The 14,030-nt window shown below is 40.6% G+C and overlaps 1 protein-coding gene across 1 annotated transcript in view; it reads right to left on the reverse strand.

Moving 5' to 3' along the window:
* Positions 1 to 11,411: 11,411 nt before the first annotated feature.
* The window catches only part of GNA14 (G protein subunit alpha 14), a 205,602-nt gene continuing 202,983 nt past the window's right edge, over positions 11,412 to 14,030 (reverse strand). Inside the window, exons 6-7 of the mRNA XM_081236843.1 lie at positions 13,765 to 13,918; positions 11,412 to 12,756 (exon numbers count right to left, since the gene is read on the reverse strand). Coding sequence (XP_081092969.1) covers positions 12,566 to 12,756; positions 13,765 to 13,918 — 345 coding nt within the window. The 3' untranslated portion in view covers positions 11,412 to 12,565. The remainder of the gene's footprint in view (positions 12,757 to 13,764; positions 13,919 to 14,030) is intronic.

A 14,030-nucleotide genomic window follows, 5' to 3' on the forward strand; every position in this document is an offset into this window, starting at 1 on the left:
CATTGTGTCCTTTGCCACAGCGCACAGGCTCTCTCTAGCTACAGCAAGCGGGGGCCACTCCCCGCTGCGGTGTGCCGCCCCCTAATCGCGGTGGCCCCTCTTGCTGCAGAGCACTGGCTCTAGGCATACGGGCCTCAGCAGTCGTGGCACGTGGGCTCAGCAGTTGTGGCTCGTGGGCTTCAGAGTGCAGGCTCAGTAGCCGTGGCACATGGGCCCAGCTGCTCCGCAGCATGTGGGAACCTCCCGGACAAGGGCCCAAACCTGTATCCCCTGCACTGGCAGGCGGACTCCCAACCACTGTGCCACCAGGGAAGTCCTTGGAGACTTTTTGATGATGGCCATTCAGACCCGTGTGAGGTGATACCTTATTGTAGTTTTGATTTGCATTTCTCTAATAATTAGTGATGTTGAGCATCTTTTCATGTGTTTGTTGGCCATCTGTGTGACATTTCTTTGGAGAAATGTCTGTTTAGATCTTTTGCCATTTTTTGATTGGGTTGTTTGTTTTTTGATATAGAGCTGCATGAGCTGTTTGTATATTTTGGAGATGAAGCCCTTGTTGGTCACTTCGTTTGCAAATATTTTCTCCCATTCTGTAGGTTGACTTTTCATTTTGCTTGTGGTTTCCTTCGCTGTGCAAAGGCTTTTGAGTTTAGTTAGGTCCCATTTGTTTATTTGTGTTTTTATTTTCATTACTCTGGGAGGTGGGTCGAAAAAGATCTTGCTGAGATTTATGTCAAAGAGAGTTGTGCCTATGTTTTCCTCTAAGAGTTTTATAGTGTCTGGCCTTACATTTAGGTCTTTAATCCATTTTGAGTTTATTTTTGTGTATAGTACTAGAGAATGTTCTAATTTCATTCTTTTACATGTAGCTGTCCAGTTTTCCCAGCACCACTTATTGAAAAGACTGTCTTTTCTCCATTGTATATTCTTGCCTCCTTTGTCGTAGATTGACTGTAGGTGCATCATTTATTTCTGGGCTTTCTATCCTGTTCCATTGATCTGATTTCTGTTTTTGTGCCAGTACCATACTGTTTTGATTAGTGTAGCTTTGCAGTATAGCCTGAAGTCAGGGAGTCTGAATCCTCCAGCTCCATATTTCTTTCTCAGGATTACTTTGGCTATTTGGGGGTCTTTTGTGTTTCCATGCAAATTAAAAATCTTTTTTTCTAGTTCTGTGAAAAATGCTATTGGTAATTTGATAGGTATTGCATTGAATCTGTAGATTGTCTTGGGTAGTATAGTCATTTTGACAATATTGATTCTTCCAATCTAAGAACATGGTGTATCTTTCCATCTGTTTGGAAATCTTCGATTTCTTTCATCAACGTCTTATAGTTTTCAGAGTACAGGTCTTTTGCCTCCTTAGGTAGGTTTATTTCTATGTATTTTATTCTTTTTGATGTGATGGTAAATGGGACTGTTTCCTTAATTTCTCTCTTTCTGCTCTTTCATTGTTAGTGTATAGGAATACAAAATATTTCTGTGTATCAATTTTGTATCCTGCAACTTCACTGAATTCATTGATGAGTTCTAGTAGTTTTCTGATAGCATCTTTAGGATTTTCTATGTATAGTATCATGTCATCTGCAAACAGAGACAGATTTACTTCTTCTTTTCCAATTTGGATTCCTTTTATTTCTTTTTCTTCTCTGATTGCCGTGCCTAGGACTTCCAAAACTATGTTGAATAAAAGTGGCAAGAGTGGATATCCTTTTCTAGTTCCTGATCTTAGAGGAAATGCTTTCAGATTTTCACCGTTGAGAATGATGTTAGCTGTGGGCTTGGCATATATGGTCTTTATTATGTTGAGGTAGGTTCCCTCTACGCCCACATTCTGGAGAGTTTTTATCATAAATGGGTGTTGAATTTTGTCAAAAGGCTTTTTTGCATCTGCTGAAATGATCATATGGTTCTTATTTTTCAGTCTATTAATGTGGTATATAACACTGATTGATTTGTGGATAATGAAGAATCCTTGCATCCCTGGGATAAACCCCACTTGATCATGGTGTATGATCCTTTTAATGTATTGTTGGATTTGGTTTGCTAGTATTTTGCTGAGGATTTTTGCATCTATGTTCATCAGTGATACTGGCCTGTAATTTTCTTTTTTTGTGGTATCTTTGCTTGGTTTTGGTATCAAGGTGATGGTGGCCTCTTAGAGTGAGTTTGGGAGTGTTCCTTCCTCTGCAATTTTTTGGAAGAGTTTCAGAAGCGCAGGTGTTAACTCTTCTCTAAATGTTTGATAGAATTCACCTGTGAAGCCATCTGGTCCTGGACTTTTGTCTGTTGGAAGTTTTTTAAATCAGTTTCAATTTCATTAGTTGTGATTGGTCTGTTCATGTTTTCTATTTCTTCCTGGTTCAGTCTTGGAAGGTTGTACCTTTCTAAGATTTGTGTCCATTTCTTCCAGGTTGTCCATTTTACTGGCATATTGTTGCTTGTAGTAGTCTCTTATGACCCTTTGTATTTCTGTAGTTTCAGTTGTAACTTCTTTTCATTTCTAATTTTATTGATTTGAGCCCTCTCCCTTTTTTTATGAGTCTGACTAAAGGTTTATCAATTTCGTTTATCTTTTTGAAGAACCAGCTTTTAGTTTCATTGACTTTTCTATTGTTTTCTTCTTCTTTATTTCTGCTCTGATCTTTATGATATCTTTCCTTCTACTGACTTTGGGTTCTGTTTGTTCTTCTTTCTCTAGTTGCTTTAGGTGTAAGGTTAGGTTGTTTGAGATTTTTCTTATTTCCTGAGGTAAGATTTTATTGCTATAAACTTCCCTCTTAGGACTGCTTTTGCTGCATCCCATAGGTTTTGGAGTGTTGTATTTTCATTGTCATTTGTCTCTAGGTATTTTTTGATTTCCTCTTTGATTTCTTCAGTGATCCATTGGTTGTTTAGTAACATATTGTTTAGCCTCCACATGTTGGTGTTTTTTACAGTTTTTTTCTTGTGATTGATTTCTAACCTCATAGTGTTGTGGTCGGGAAAGTTGCTTGATATGATTTCAGTTTTCTTAAATTTACTCAAGGCTTGCTGTGTGGCCCAGAATGTGATCTATCTTGGAGAATGTTCCATGTGCACTTGAGAAGAAGGTGTATTCTGCTGCTTTTGGATGGAATGCTCTGTAAATATCAATTAATCCCCTTGGTCTAATGTGTCATTTAAGGCCTGTGTTTCCTTATTGATTTTCTGTCTGGATGATCTGTCCATTGATGTAAGTGGGGTGTTAAAGTCCCCCAGTTTGATTGTGTTACTGTTGATTTCTCCTTTTATGGCTGTTAGCATTTGCCTTATATATTGGGGTGCTCCTATGTTGGGCACATATATATTTACAAGTGTTAGATCTTCTTCTTGGATTGATCCCTTTATCATTATGCAGTGTCCTTCTTTGTCTCTTATAAATCTTCATTTTAAAGTCTATTTTGTCTGATATGAGTATTGCTACTCCAGCTTTCTTTTGATTTCCATTTGCGTGGAATACCTTTATCCATCCCCTCGCTTTCAGTCTGTATATGTCCCTAGATCTAAAGTGGGTCTCTTGTGGACAGTATATATATGGGTCTTGTTTTCATGTCCATTCAGCCAGCCTGTGTCTTTTGGTTGGAGCATTTAATCCATTTTCCTTTAAAGTAATTATCATATATATGTTCTTATTGCCATTTTGTTAATTGTTTTGGATTTGTTTTTGTAGGTCTTTTTTCTTCCCTTCCTCTTTTTTTCCCTTGTGATTTGATGACTATCTTTTGTGTTGTGTTTGGATTGCTTTTTCTTTTTTGTAGGTGTGTCTATTGTAGGTTTTTGGTTTGCTGTTCCCATGAGGTTTTGCTATAGCAGTCTGTATATAAACAAGATTGTTTTAAGTTGCTGGTCTCTTAATATTAAATGCATTTCCAGTACCCTGCAATTGTACTCTCCTCAGGATTGCTGGTTTTGATGAATTTGTGTTTGAATGATTTCCTACGTTTACTGTATGTTTGCCTTTACCGGTGAGCTTTCCCATTCGTAATTTTCTTGTTTCTAGTTGTGGCCTTTTCTTTTCTGCCTAGAGAAGTTCCTTTAGCATTTGTTGTAAAGCTGGTTTGGTGGTGCTGAATTCTCTTAGCTTTTGATTGTCTGTAAAGCTTTTAATTTCTCTGTCAAATCTGAACAAGAGCCTTGCTGGGTATAGTACTCTTGGTTGTAGGTTTTTCCCTTGTATCACTTAAATATATAGTGCTCCTACCTTCTGGCCTGCAGAGTTTCTGCTGAAAAAATCAGCTGATAACCTTATGGGGATTCCCTTGTTTCTTATTTGTTGCTTTTTCCTTGTTGCTTTTAACATTTTCTCTTTGTTTTTAATTTTTGTCAGTTTTACTAATATATGTGTCTCGACATGTTCCTCCTGGGGTTTATCCTGTATGGGACTCTGCACTTCGTGGACTTGAGTGAGTGTTCCCTTTCCCATGTTAGGGAAGTTTTTAGTTATAATCTCTTCAAATATTTTCTCAGGTCCTTTCTCTCTCTCTTCTCTTCTGGGACCCCTATAATGGGAATGTTGGTGTGTTTAATGTTGTCCCAGAAGTCTCTTAGACTGTCCTCATTTCTTTTCATTCTTCTTTCTTTATTCTGTTCTGTGGCAGTGATTCCCACCACTCTTTCAGCTCACTTATTTGTTCTTCTGTCTCATTTATTCTGCTATTGGTTCATTCTAGTGTATTTTTCATTTCAATTTTTGTATTGTTCATCTGTTTGTTCTTTAAATCTTCTAGCTCTTTGTTAAACATTTCTTGTATCTTCTTGGTCTGTGCCTCCATTCTTTTTCCAAGATCTTGGGTCATCTTTACTATCATTACCTTGAATTGTTTTTCAAATAGATTGCCTATCTCCAATTCACTTAGTTGTTCTTCTGGGGTTTTATCTTGTTCGTTTGTCTGGAATATGTTTCTCTGCCATTTCATTTTGTCTAACTTTCTGTGTTTTTGGTCTCCTCTCCTCAGGCTGCAGGATTGTAGTTCCTCTTGCTTCTGGTGTCTGCCCCCAAGTGGGTGAGATTGATTTAGGGGCTTGTGCAGGCTTCCTGGTAGGAGGGACTGGCGCCTGCCCACTGGTGCATGGAGGTGGGTCTTGTCCCTCTGGTGGGCAGAAATGTGTCAAGGAGTGTGTTTAGAGGTGGCTGTGAGCTCAGTACAACTTTAGGCTGCCTGTCTGCTGATGGGTGGGGCTATGTCTCCCCCCACAGGACTGCTGGTTGTTTGGCCTGAGGCCTCCCAGCACTGGAGCCTGCAGGCTGTAGGGTGGGGCCACTTCTTGGTGCCAAAATGGTGACCTCTGGGAGAGCTCACGCCAATCAATATTCCCTGGGTCCTTCACCACAGGTGTCCTTGCACAGAGAGAGCCACAATCAACCCCCACCTCTTCAGGAGACCCTCCAATACCCGCAGGTAGGTCTAGTCCAGGCTGCTATGAAGTCACTGCTTTGTGCTGGGTCCCAGTGCATGTGAAAATTTGTGTGCGCCCTCCAAGAGTGGAGTCTCTGTTTCCCTCAGTCCTGTGGAGCTCCTGCACTCAAGCCCCACTGGCCTTCAAAGCTAAATGCTCTGGAGACTCCTCCTCCTGATGCCGGACCCTCAGGCTGGGGAGCCTGACGTGGGGCTCAGAGCTCTCCTGTGGGAGAACCTCTGTGATATAATTATTTTTCAGTTTGTGGGTCACCTACCCAGTGGGTATGGGGTTTGATTATATGGGGTATTTGGGTGCGGTGACCCGTGTGTGCTCCCAGTACGGTGGAGGCAGCAATCAGGCCCTGTTCGTGGGTCTTCCAGTGGCAGCAGTGGCCCCCATGCCCCCGGGATAGTGGGGGCAGCAATTGGCACCTGCTCCTGTGTTTCTTAGTGATGGTGGCAGCCCATGCACTCCCGGGACAGCAGGGGCAGCGATTGGCACCTGCCTCCATGTCTCCCATTCTTTGTTTTCTTGTGCAAAATTGTCTTGGCTTTTCCTGGACTGTTGCTGTTCTAGATAAAATTTTAATATCATTGTCAGGTTCCACAAAAACTGTTGCTTTTGCCTTCATTTCTTGAGTGAAGTTTAGCTTTTAAAGCTTAATATTACTACTGTAGCATCACTAGCTTCTTATAAGCGTAATTTCTGTCTTTTTCCAGCATAGATGTTCTTCTCTTCTTCAATAGCTTCACACTTGGAAGTGTTCCAACAGAATGAGAACCTGACTATCCTAAGTGGCTGATAAAGGCTTATTGCAGTTACAGGAATGCTGATTGTTCCATAACATATGTAACTACTCTGGGTACATTTTGTAAACTGGTGATAAAACACGTCACATCTTAAATCTCTGAATGATGTGCTTACGTGTGTATGTGTATTTATATGTGGGTACACACCTTCAAATAAAAAACAGAAACAGAACCATCTTGGGCCTTTGATTTGAAGCACTCTGCACTTCCCAGGTGATTCTGCTTCTGCTTTACTGAGCCAGCTACTAAGGGAACCTCAATGCGATGACGAATAGACTTGCCTCAAAAAGGAGGATGAAGGGGAGCAGAATATGCCATCCCAAAACATGCCTCTTTGGCCTAAGGATTATTTTGAGTGGATTATTTTTAAGAAACAGAAGAAAAGCTCTAAAAATCTAGTAGAAGTTACTCATTTGTAGGAGACATTTACATTTATAAGAGAAATGTTTATTTGTGTGTCTTCTAATCTGTGCCAGGAAGAGAAGGATGACTCTAAATCACAAGAAACTCTTATCAGTGGAGAAGATACCCAACTTAAATTTGCATAACAGCCTTACTCTGTTTACTGTGTTTTTCCTAGTAACTTCCCATAACTGGCCCTCTCCACCTCCCAACATTTTTCTTGTGTCTTTAGCTGAAAAAGGAATTTAAGATGATGGCTTGGGCTATTTGGGGGAGTTAGTTTTCCAGGGTCTCCCCCATGTATACAGGATGTATACATGTTATTTGTTTTCTATTTGTTTTTCTCCTGTTAATCTGTCTTTTATTACAGGGGTGGGGTCTCAGCCAACAACCTAGAATGGTAGAGGGAAAATTTTTTTTCCTCACTGACAGTTTGGTGACCCATGATGGGATCTGCTGAAACACTGTACTTCTTCTGGAGCCTGAAGACAGGAACCTGGAAAACTGGCAGAAGCCAGCAAAGGGTAAGAATTCTTACCAAAGTCACCTCTCTTGGATCTCTGTCTTTAGGGCCCAGTAGAGAGAGGAAGGGGACATTTCACCTTATTCTTTCCAAATTCAGATTCACAGAAGAAAATATTTGTGTGAATTAGTTCCTTGAGCATAAAGACTCTGGTAAAGATTTTGTTATAAGCACTCTTGTTTTCTGTTGATCCTTTCCCTTCCATAGATGGTCACTGTCTTATGTTGTCTCTGTCTTTTGTGTCATCTGTCATAAGGAGGAGAACCATAGGTCAGATAAGGTTTTCCTTTCATCTTGTTCTTTGTCTTGAGAGCTTGGCTTTTTGACTAGTAAGAAAACTCTCTCTAGTCATCACCAGCTGGAAGGTGCTAGTATCAGCCTGTATCTGGCAGCCACTATAGGATGGCAACTCGAAACACATTCTCTTTGTCCCACTGTGCCAGCTCTCAGGGGAGTTTGTCTTAAGGGGTCCTAGTCCATAAGGGGCCTTTGGCGTCTCAACCTCTGTTGTCTTGTTCGTGGTGGAAAAGCCCCATTCCAGTAGTGTCTTGCCTGGTATTACAGATTAGCAAGTTTGTGACTGGAGGTGTTTCATGTTCTCACAGAAAACGTGAGAGATTGTTTTCAGTACACCATTCCTACCACCTGTGACAAAGAAGGTCTTTGCTTTCTTAGGCTAACTCTGGGAGTGAACTTTCTTGATATTATGAGGGTCAGGCTTTTGCACTGTCCTAGGGGACACCTCTTGCATCCACGGTTAAGCCATAAAAAGCCATATTGGTTTGAGTTGCTAATGAGATTAATATACCATTGAAGATCCTACTCATCAATGGCAAGATGATGGATCTTCTGAACTGGAAAAACTTTTATAAAATTGGAAAAAAATCTTCCAATTGGAAACTTATAAAATTGGAAAATAATTCTCATTCTAAGGAATTGTCTTATTACTACCTATGGAAGATCAAATTGAAAAGAGGACACAAAGGAGTGTGGTGTCTAGCCTTAGGGACTCTTTTAACAAGGTAAAATTACAAAGCCCCTTTTGCCTGCACTTTCAGAAGATCCTACCAGATTTAGAGAAGAGTTAGAAAGATCAGTGGCCATTCATAACCTCACTCACAAGGACCTTGCTCAGGGGTATTCTTTCCACCCATAATTATACTGCAGTTATCAGAGAAGCCAGACAGCCCCCTAGTGGACCCCTCCACCCCACCCCACCCCACCCCCAACCAAGGAAACAGATGACCAGAATTTCTCCCAGGCTCTCCTGCAAATGATCAGGAAATGGATCAGTGGAGGTTTGTGTTCAGAGGATGATAGAAGCAAGAGTGAACTGGTCCAAGGTTGAATTGTACACTCAGAGCTTTCGAAGGCCTTTGCTGAATGCTTTATACAGACTTTACAAAGGTAAATTGTACTAAACCTAAGGCTCCAGAACATAGTAATGTTTTTATGTCCATCTCAGTTGGAATGGAAATCTTCTCCTTTGGTAAAAATGTGTCTGATTGTAGAGTGAAAAATGATGCTTCCATAAATAATATATCCTTGTGGATATCAGGTTCTAGTCCTGTTAACTGTCTGAAGTTTCGTTATTTTCCTGTAAACTGGACTAGATCCTGAATTATTCTACTTTTCTCAAAGAACCTGGCTATATCTCTTCAAACTAACGTTTCCAATTTTCTTCCACTCTTTTGACTTGGAATCACTAAGAACAAATTGTATGAAGTTCCTAGAAATCTGATATGTCCTGATCTAATATTATCACTTGTAATTCTAGTTATTATCTTAAAATTTATGTCACAGACATAACCATATTTCCTTGTCAATTGCATTATAACAAAGGCTCATTATATCTTTAACCATGGCTGTTTTTAAGTCTTTTGTCATTTATGAAAGTTATTGTTTTGCTTTTGCAAAAGTTATTTCCCAAAGCCCTGCAAACTGAATGTGAATGGATTGACATAAAGTTCAGAGAAATGACCCCAGCGGCTCACGTTTAGATCATCTTTGTGCCTGTTGCTGTGTGGACCACTCAGGAAGTTTATCTGAACATCCGATGACATCAGACAAATTCAAATTGCAGAAGATGCTTCAACCCCAACATCTTGAAACCTGACTGGCAGCCTTCGGGATTCAGGCTGAGTTTAGAATTTGACCCAACCACTAACTTTTGTTTTTCTCTCGTTTCCATAGACATGCCTCTTATTAAATACCCAATTGCTCGCACCGTATAAGGCTAATTTCAGGACCCCACCTGCAACACCAGCTCCTGAAATGAGACACAACTGTTTAACTGAGCTGACCTATCCTCGAGATTAAGAGGTTGGTTCAATGAAATAATAGAGCACTCTATCAACCTAGCTTCTAGACTGTGAAACTTCATTGAACTTTTTAAAAATTTTATTATTTATTTATTTATTTATTTATTTACTTTGGCTGTGCCAGGTCTTCGTTGTGGCATGTGGACTTCTTAGTTGCAGCATGCATGTGGGATCTAGTTCCCCGACCAGGGATTGAACCTTGGCCCCCTGCATTGGGACGTTGCAGCATGGGGGATCTTCGTTGTGGCATGCAGGATCTTTAGTTGCAGCATGTGGGCTTCTTAGCTGTGGTATGTGGACTTCATAGTTGCAGCATGCATGTGGGATCTAGTTCCCCGACCAGGGATTGAACCTTGGCCCCCTGCATTGGGACGTTGCAGCATGGGGGATCTTCGTTGTGGCATGCAGGATCTTTAGTTGCAGCATGTGGGCTTCTTAGCTGTGGTATGTGGACTTCATAGTTGCGGCATGCATGTGGGATCTAGTTCCCCGACCAGGGATTGAACCTTGGCCCCCTGCATTGGGACGTTGCAGCATGGGGGATCTTCATTGTGGCATGCAGGATCTTTAGTTGCAGCATGTGGGCTTCTTAGTTGTGGTATGTGGACTTCATAGTTGCGGCATGCATGTGGGATCTAGTTCCCCAACCAGGAATTGAACCTGGACCCCCTGCATTGGGAGCATGGAGTCTTACCCACTGGACCACCAGGGAAGTCCCTCATTGAACTTTCAAAGACAGGACTGACGAGGAACAGAATATGCCACCCCAAAATTTGCTTCTTCAGTATAAGGATTACTTTGAGCTGATTATTGTTAGTTAGTTTAGTTGTTAGATTCTTTTCCCAAATAGGCCATTACAGAGTACTGAGTAGAGTTCCCTGTGCTATACAGTAGGTTCCTATTAGTTATCTATTTTATATATAGTACTGTATATGTGTCAATGCCAATCTCCCAATTTAATCCCTCCCCACCACTTGGTAACCGTAAGTTTGTTTTCTACATCTGTGACTCTGTTTTGTAAATAAGTAAGGTCATTTGTGCCATTTTTTTAGATTCCACATATAAGCGATATTATATATTTGTCTTTCTCTTTCTGACTTCACTTAGGATGACAATCTCTAGGTCCATCCATGTTGCTGCAAATGGCATTATTTCATTCTTTTTAATGGCTAATATTCCATTGTATATATGTACCTCATCTTCTTTATCCATTCCTCTGTTGATGGACATTTAGGTTTCCCTGTCTTGGCTATTGTAAATAGTGCTGCCATGAACATTGGGGTGCATGTGTCTTTTTGAATTATGGTTTTCTCTGGATATATGCCCAGGAGTGGTATTGCTGGGTCATATGGTAGTTCTATTTTTAGTTTTCTAAGGACTCTCCATACTGTTCTCCATAGTGGCTATATCAATTTAAATTCCCACCAACAGTGCAAGAGGGTTCCCTTTGCTCTACACCCTCTCCAGCATTTATTGTTCGTAGATCTTTTGATGATGGCCATTCTGACTGGTGTGAAGTGATACTTCATTGTAGTTTTGATTTAGCATCTGTTCATGTGCTTTTTGGTGATTATTTTTAAGAAGTAACAGACACAGGAAAAGCTCTGAAAACCTATTGTAAGGGAAATTTACATTTATAAGGGAACTCTCCATTTTAAGCATGTCTCCCTCTCGGTACCTAGACGAGAAGCGTGACTCTAAATGACAAGAAACTCTTTATCAATGGAGAAGGTGCCCAACTTAATTCTGCAAAACAACCTTACCCTTATTTACTGTGCTTTACCTGTTAACCTCCTATAACTGACCTTCCCTCCTCCTCCATCTTTCTTGTGTCTTTAACTGAAGAAGGTATTTAAGGTGATGGCTTGGGCCATTTCAGGGGAGTTAAACTCAGTTTTCCAGGGTAGCTCCCATGTATACAGGAGGTATAAATGGTGTTAGACTTCTGTTACTTTTCTCCTGTTAATCTTGTATTACAGGGGTGAGGTCTCAGCCAAGAACCTAGAAGGGTGTAGGGAAAATTATTTTTCCTCCCCTCTAAGGACATTTAGAAAGTTTCTGAGTTATTAACTGTTAAAGTCACAGCATTCTTTTTAGGAGCATAACTATCAATCAATCAACCGTGAGCTCAAGGAAACACAACATAATCCAATGCTAATGGAAAAATTGTATATTCTTAGCTGCCTCAGAAAGGCACAGCATACATGGTTCAAACAGCAAATCTGTGGTGGCCATCAGACCTTTGGCAGGGCTTACATTACATTTGTTAAACAGGTTGGGTTTTTAAACTTACTTCATAAGTTTATAAGACCTGGTCATTTACACTGGAATTTACATATATATATATATATATATATATATATATATATATACACACACATACACACACATATATATACACACACACACACACACATACACACACACATTTTTCACCAATACAACATATATACTATCTAGAGTCCATTTATCTTCTTATGTCAACTTTGGTTCCATAGTGATCAATTTGTGGCAAAACTAAATTAGAGGTACTGATACTGTCATTAATTTGACTTAGAAAGTTAACACAAAGAAGAACCAACTGTTTTTAAAAAAAGTCTCTGGTTGCATGTTAAAGGTATACTTCAGCATGAAGAGAGAAAAACACTCAATTACAAGATTTAGTTAAAAAAAGGATAATCCTAGAGGTCTCAAAGCATGACCTATAAATTGAGTCCTCTGTTATGTGATTTTTTTAACGGCTATTCTTACACACACTTCAATTAAAAAAAACAAAATCGTAAATCACAGTGGTTCTTAAAAATTCTATAAAATATCAAATTCAAAAATTACACAAAAATCTTACAGCCTAAAGTCAAGAAAAGAAATGTAAAAACAATTTGGGAATAAAGACTTTGAAAAGGTTTTGCTAAACTCAAATATCTTACACGCTCCATCGCCCGTCCCCACCCCTGTGGCCTGCATGACGGACTTGGTGCTGCCTCTGCGCTGGGCCGGGTGATGTCAGAAGCACTCACTCACAAATAAAAACACGAGGAGCTTGCAAAGCCGGTTTTCTCGCCTGGGTGAGGAGTGGGCAGCAGCTTTTAAACTAGGTTGAATTCCCTCAGGTTTAGTTGTAGAATTGTATCTTTCACAGCAGCAAACACAAAGCGGATATTCTCTGTGTCTGTAGCACATGTGAAGTGGGAATAGATGACTTTCTCTTTGTCAGGATTCTGATCTTGATAGAGCTTCAGGATAAAGTCTCTGGCAGCTTTGACATCTTGCTTTGGTCCTAGTCATGAAGGCAGTTAGAGGAATAAAAAAGAAAGATCCCAACTCACCACCAGGTCCTCCCCAAATCATTTTCAATGTACTCTTGTTCTTATTTGGATTCCTCCTTTGAGCCGTCTTATCTCTAGAGACTCATTTACCTGGGACACTATTTTTATTACACCTTATTATGAGCCTGCAAAAGAGTATTTTAAAGTGTCCCCTGGTATCTAAAAATCATACTTTAAGGAGATTTGTTGAAAAATAGTGACCTAATTTAATTTTCTGATTTGGACCACTTTTGAAGACATAATTCTTAAGTGAACTAAGAGAGCAAAGAGAAAGAATATGGGGACTAACATAACTAGTCACCCAAGTCTGACTCTAAAGCTTGAGAGGTGTATACTACATGGCAATGTGGTGAATAAAGGGGAAAAGGAGAGTGCTTAAATACTACTCCTCTAAATATCAATGTCAAACTTGGTAACGTTTCTGCACCAGAAATAATTAGCAATAGGGCATAAAGTCTTCTGCCTTGGATAGGTCATATAGATACCTTCAGCGTCTACCCTGTGTCTGGCAAAGGGCTGCCACACTTCACCTTACACATCAGAAGTGCCAGGTGCTCTGACTGGCCCTGGACCAGGGCCTGACTGGTCCTGCAAGGGTGAGTCAGGCACAGTCTCTGCCCTCAGGATCTGACTGGGGTGAGAGCTGAAGGCCAAGAGAGAGCAAGGCAAGCCCAGGCCCCCAAGGGAGCATGAGGGGCGTGGACTTCCCAAAGGAGGAAGTGCCTGAGCTGGGTCTCAGAGAACAAAGTGGAGTTGGCTGGCAGTGTATTCCAGGCATTGGGAGAGGCGTGTGCGGAGGTGCTGAGGTGAAAACATACAGTGATTCAACTGGCGCTTCCATTCAGAGGTGGGGAATGGTGAGAAAGTCCATTAGAGGCAGATCAGGGAGGCCCCTATGAGCCATGCTGAGAACTCTGAACTGATGCCAGGGAGGCCAGGTCAGCAAGATGGACACTTACCAGTGTATTCTGGAAAATAGCTAATTAGATGAGAGTACATGATTTTCTCTTCCAAAAGATCCTTCTTGTTTAAAAACAAAATCACCGATGAGTTCAGAAACCATGGGTAGGTGATGATGGTTTTAAATAAGGCTTTGCTTTCTTCCATGCGGTTCTAAGTGGAAAACAAGAGACTTAGGATAAATTAGAAAGAAAAGCAGCACTTTGGGAACAACATACCAAATCACTGGCTCCACCCATCTGTCCTCCTCTTACCCAGCTGCCGT

The sequence above is a fragment of the Mesoplodon bidens genome, assembly GCF_964165515.1.
Source record: "Mesoplodon bidens genome assembly, chromosome: 6".
Classification (NCBI taxonomy): Eukaryota; Metazoa; Chordata; class Mammalia; order Artiodactyla; family Ziphiidae; genus Mesoplodon; species Mesoplodon bidens.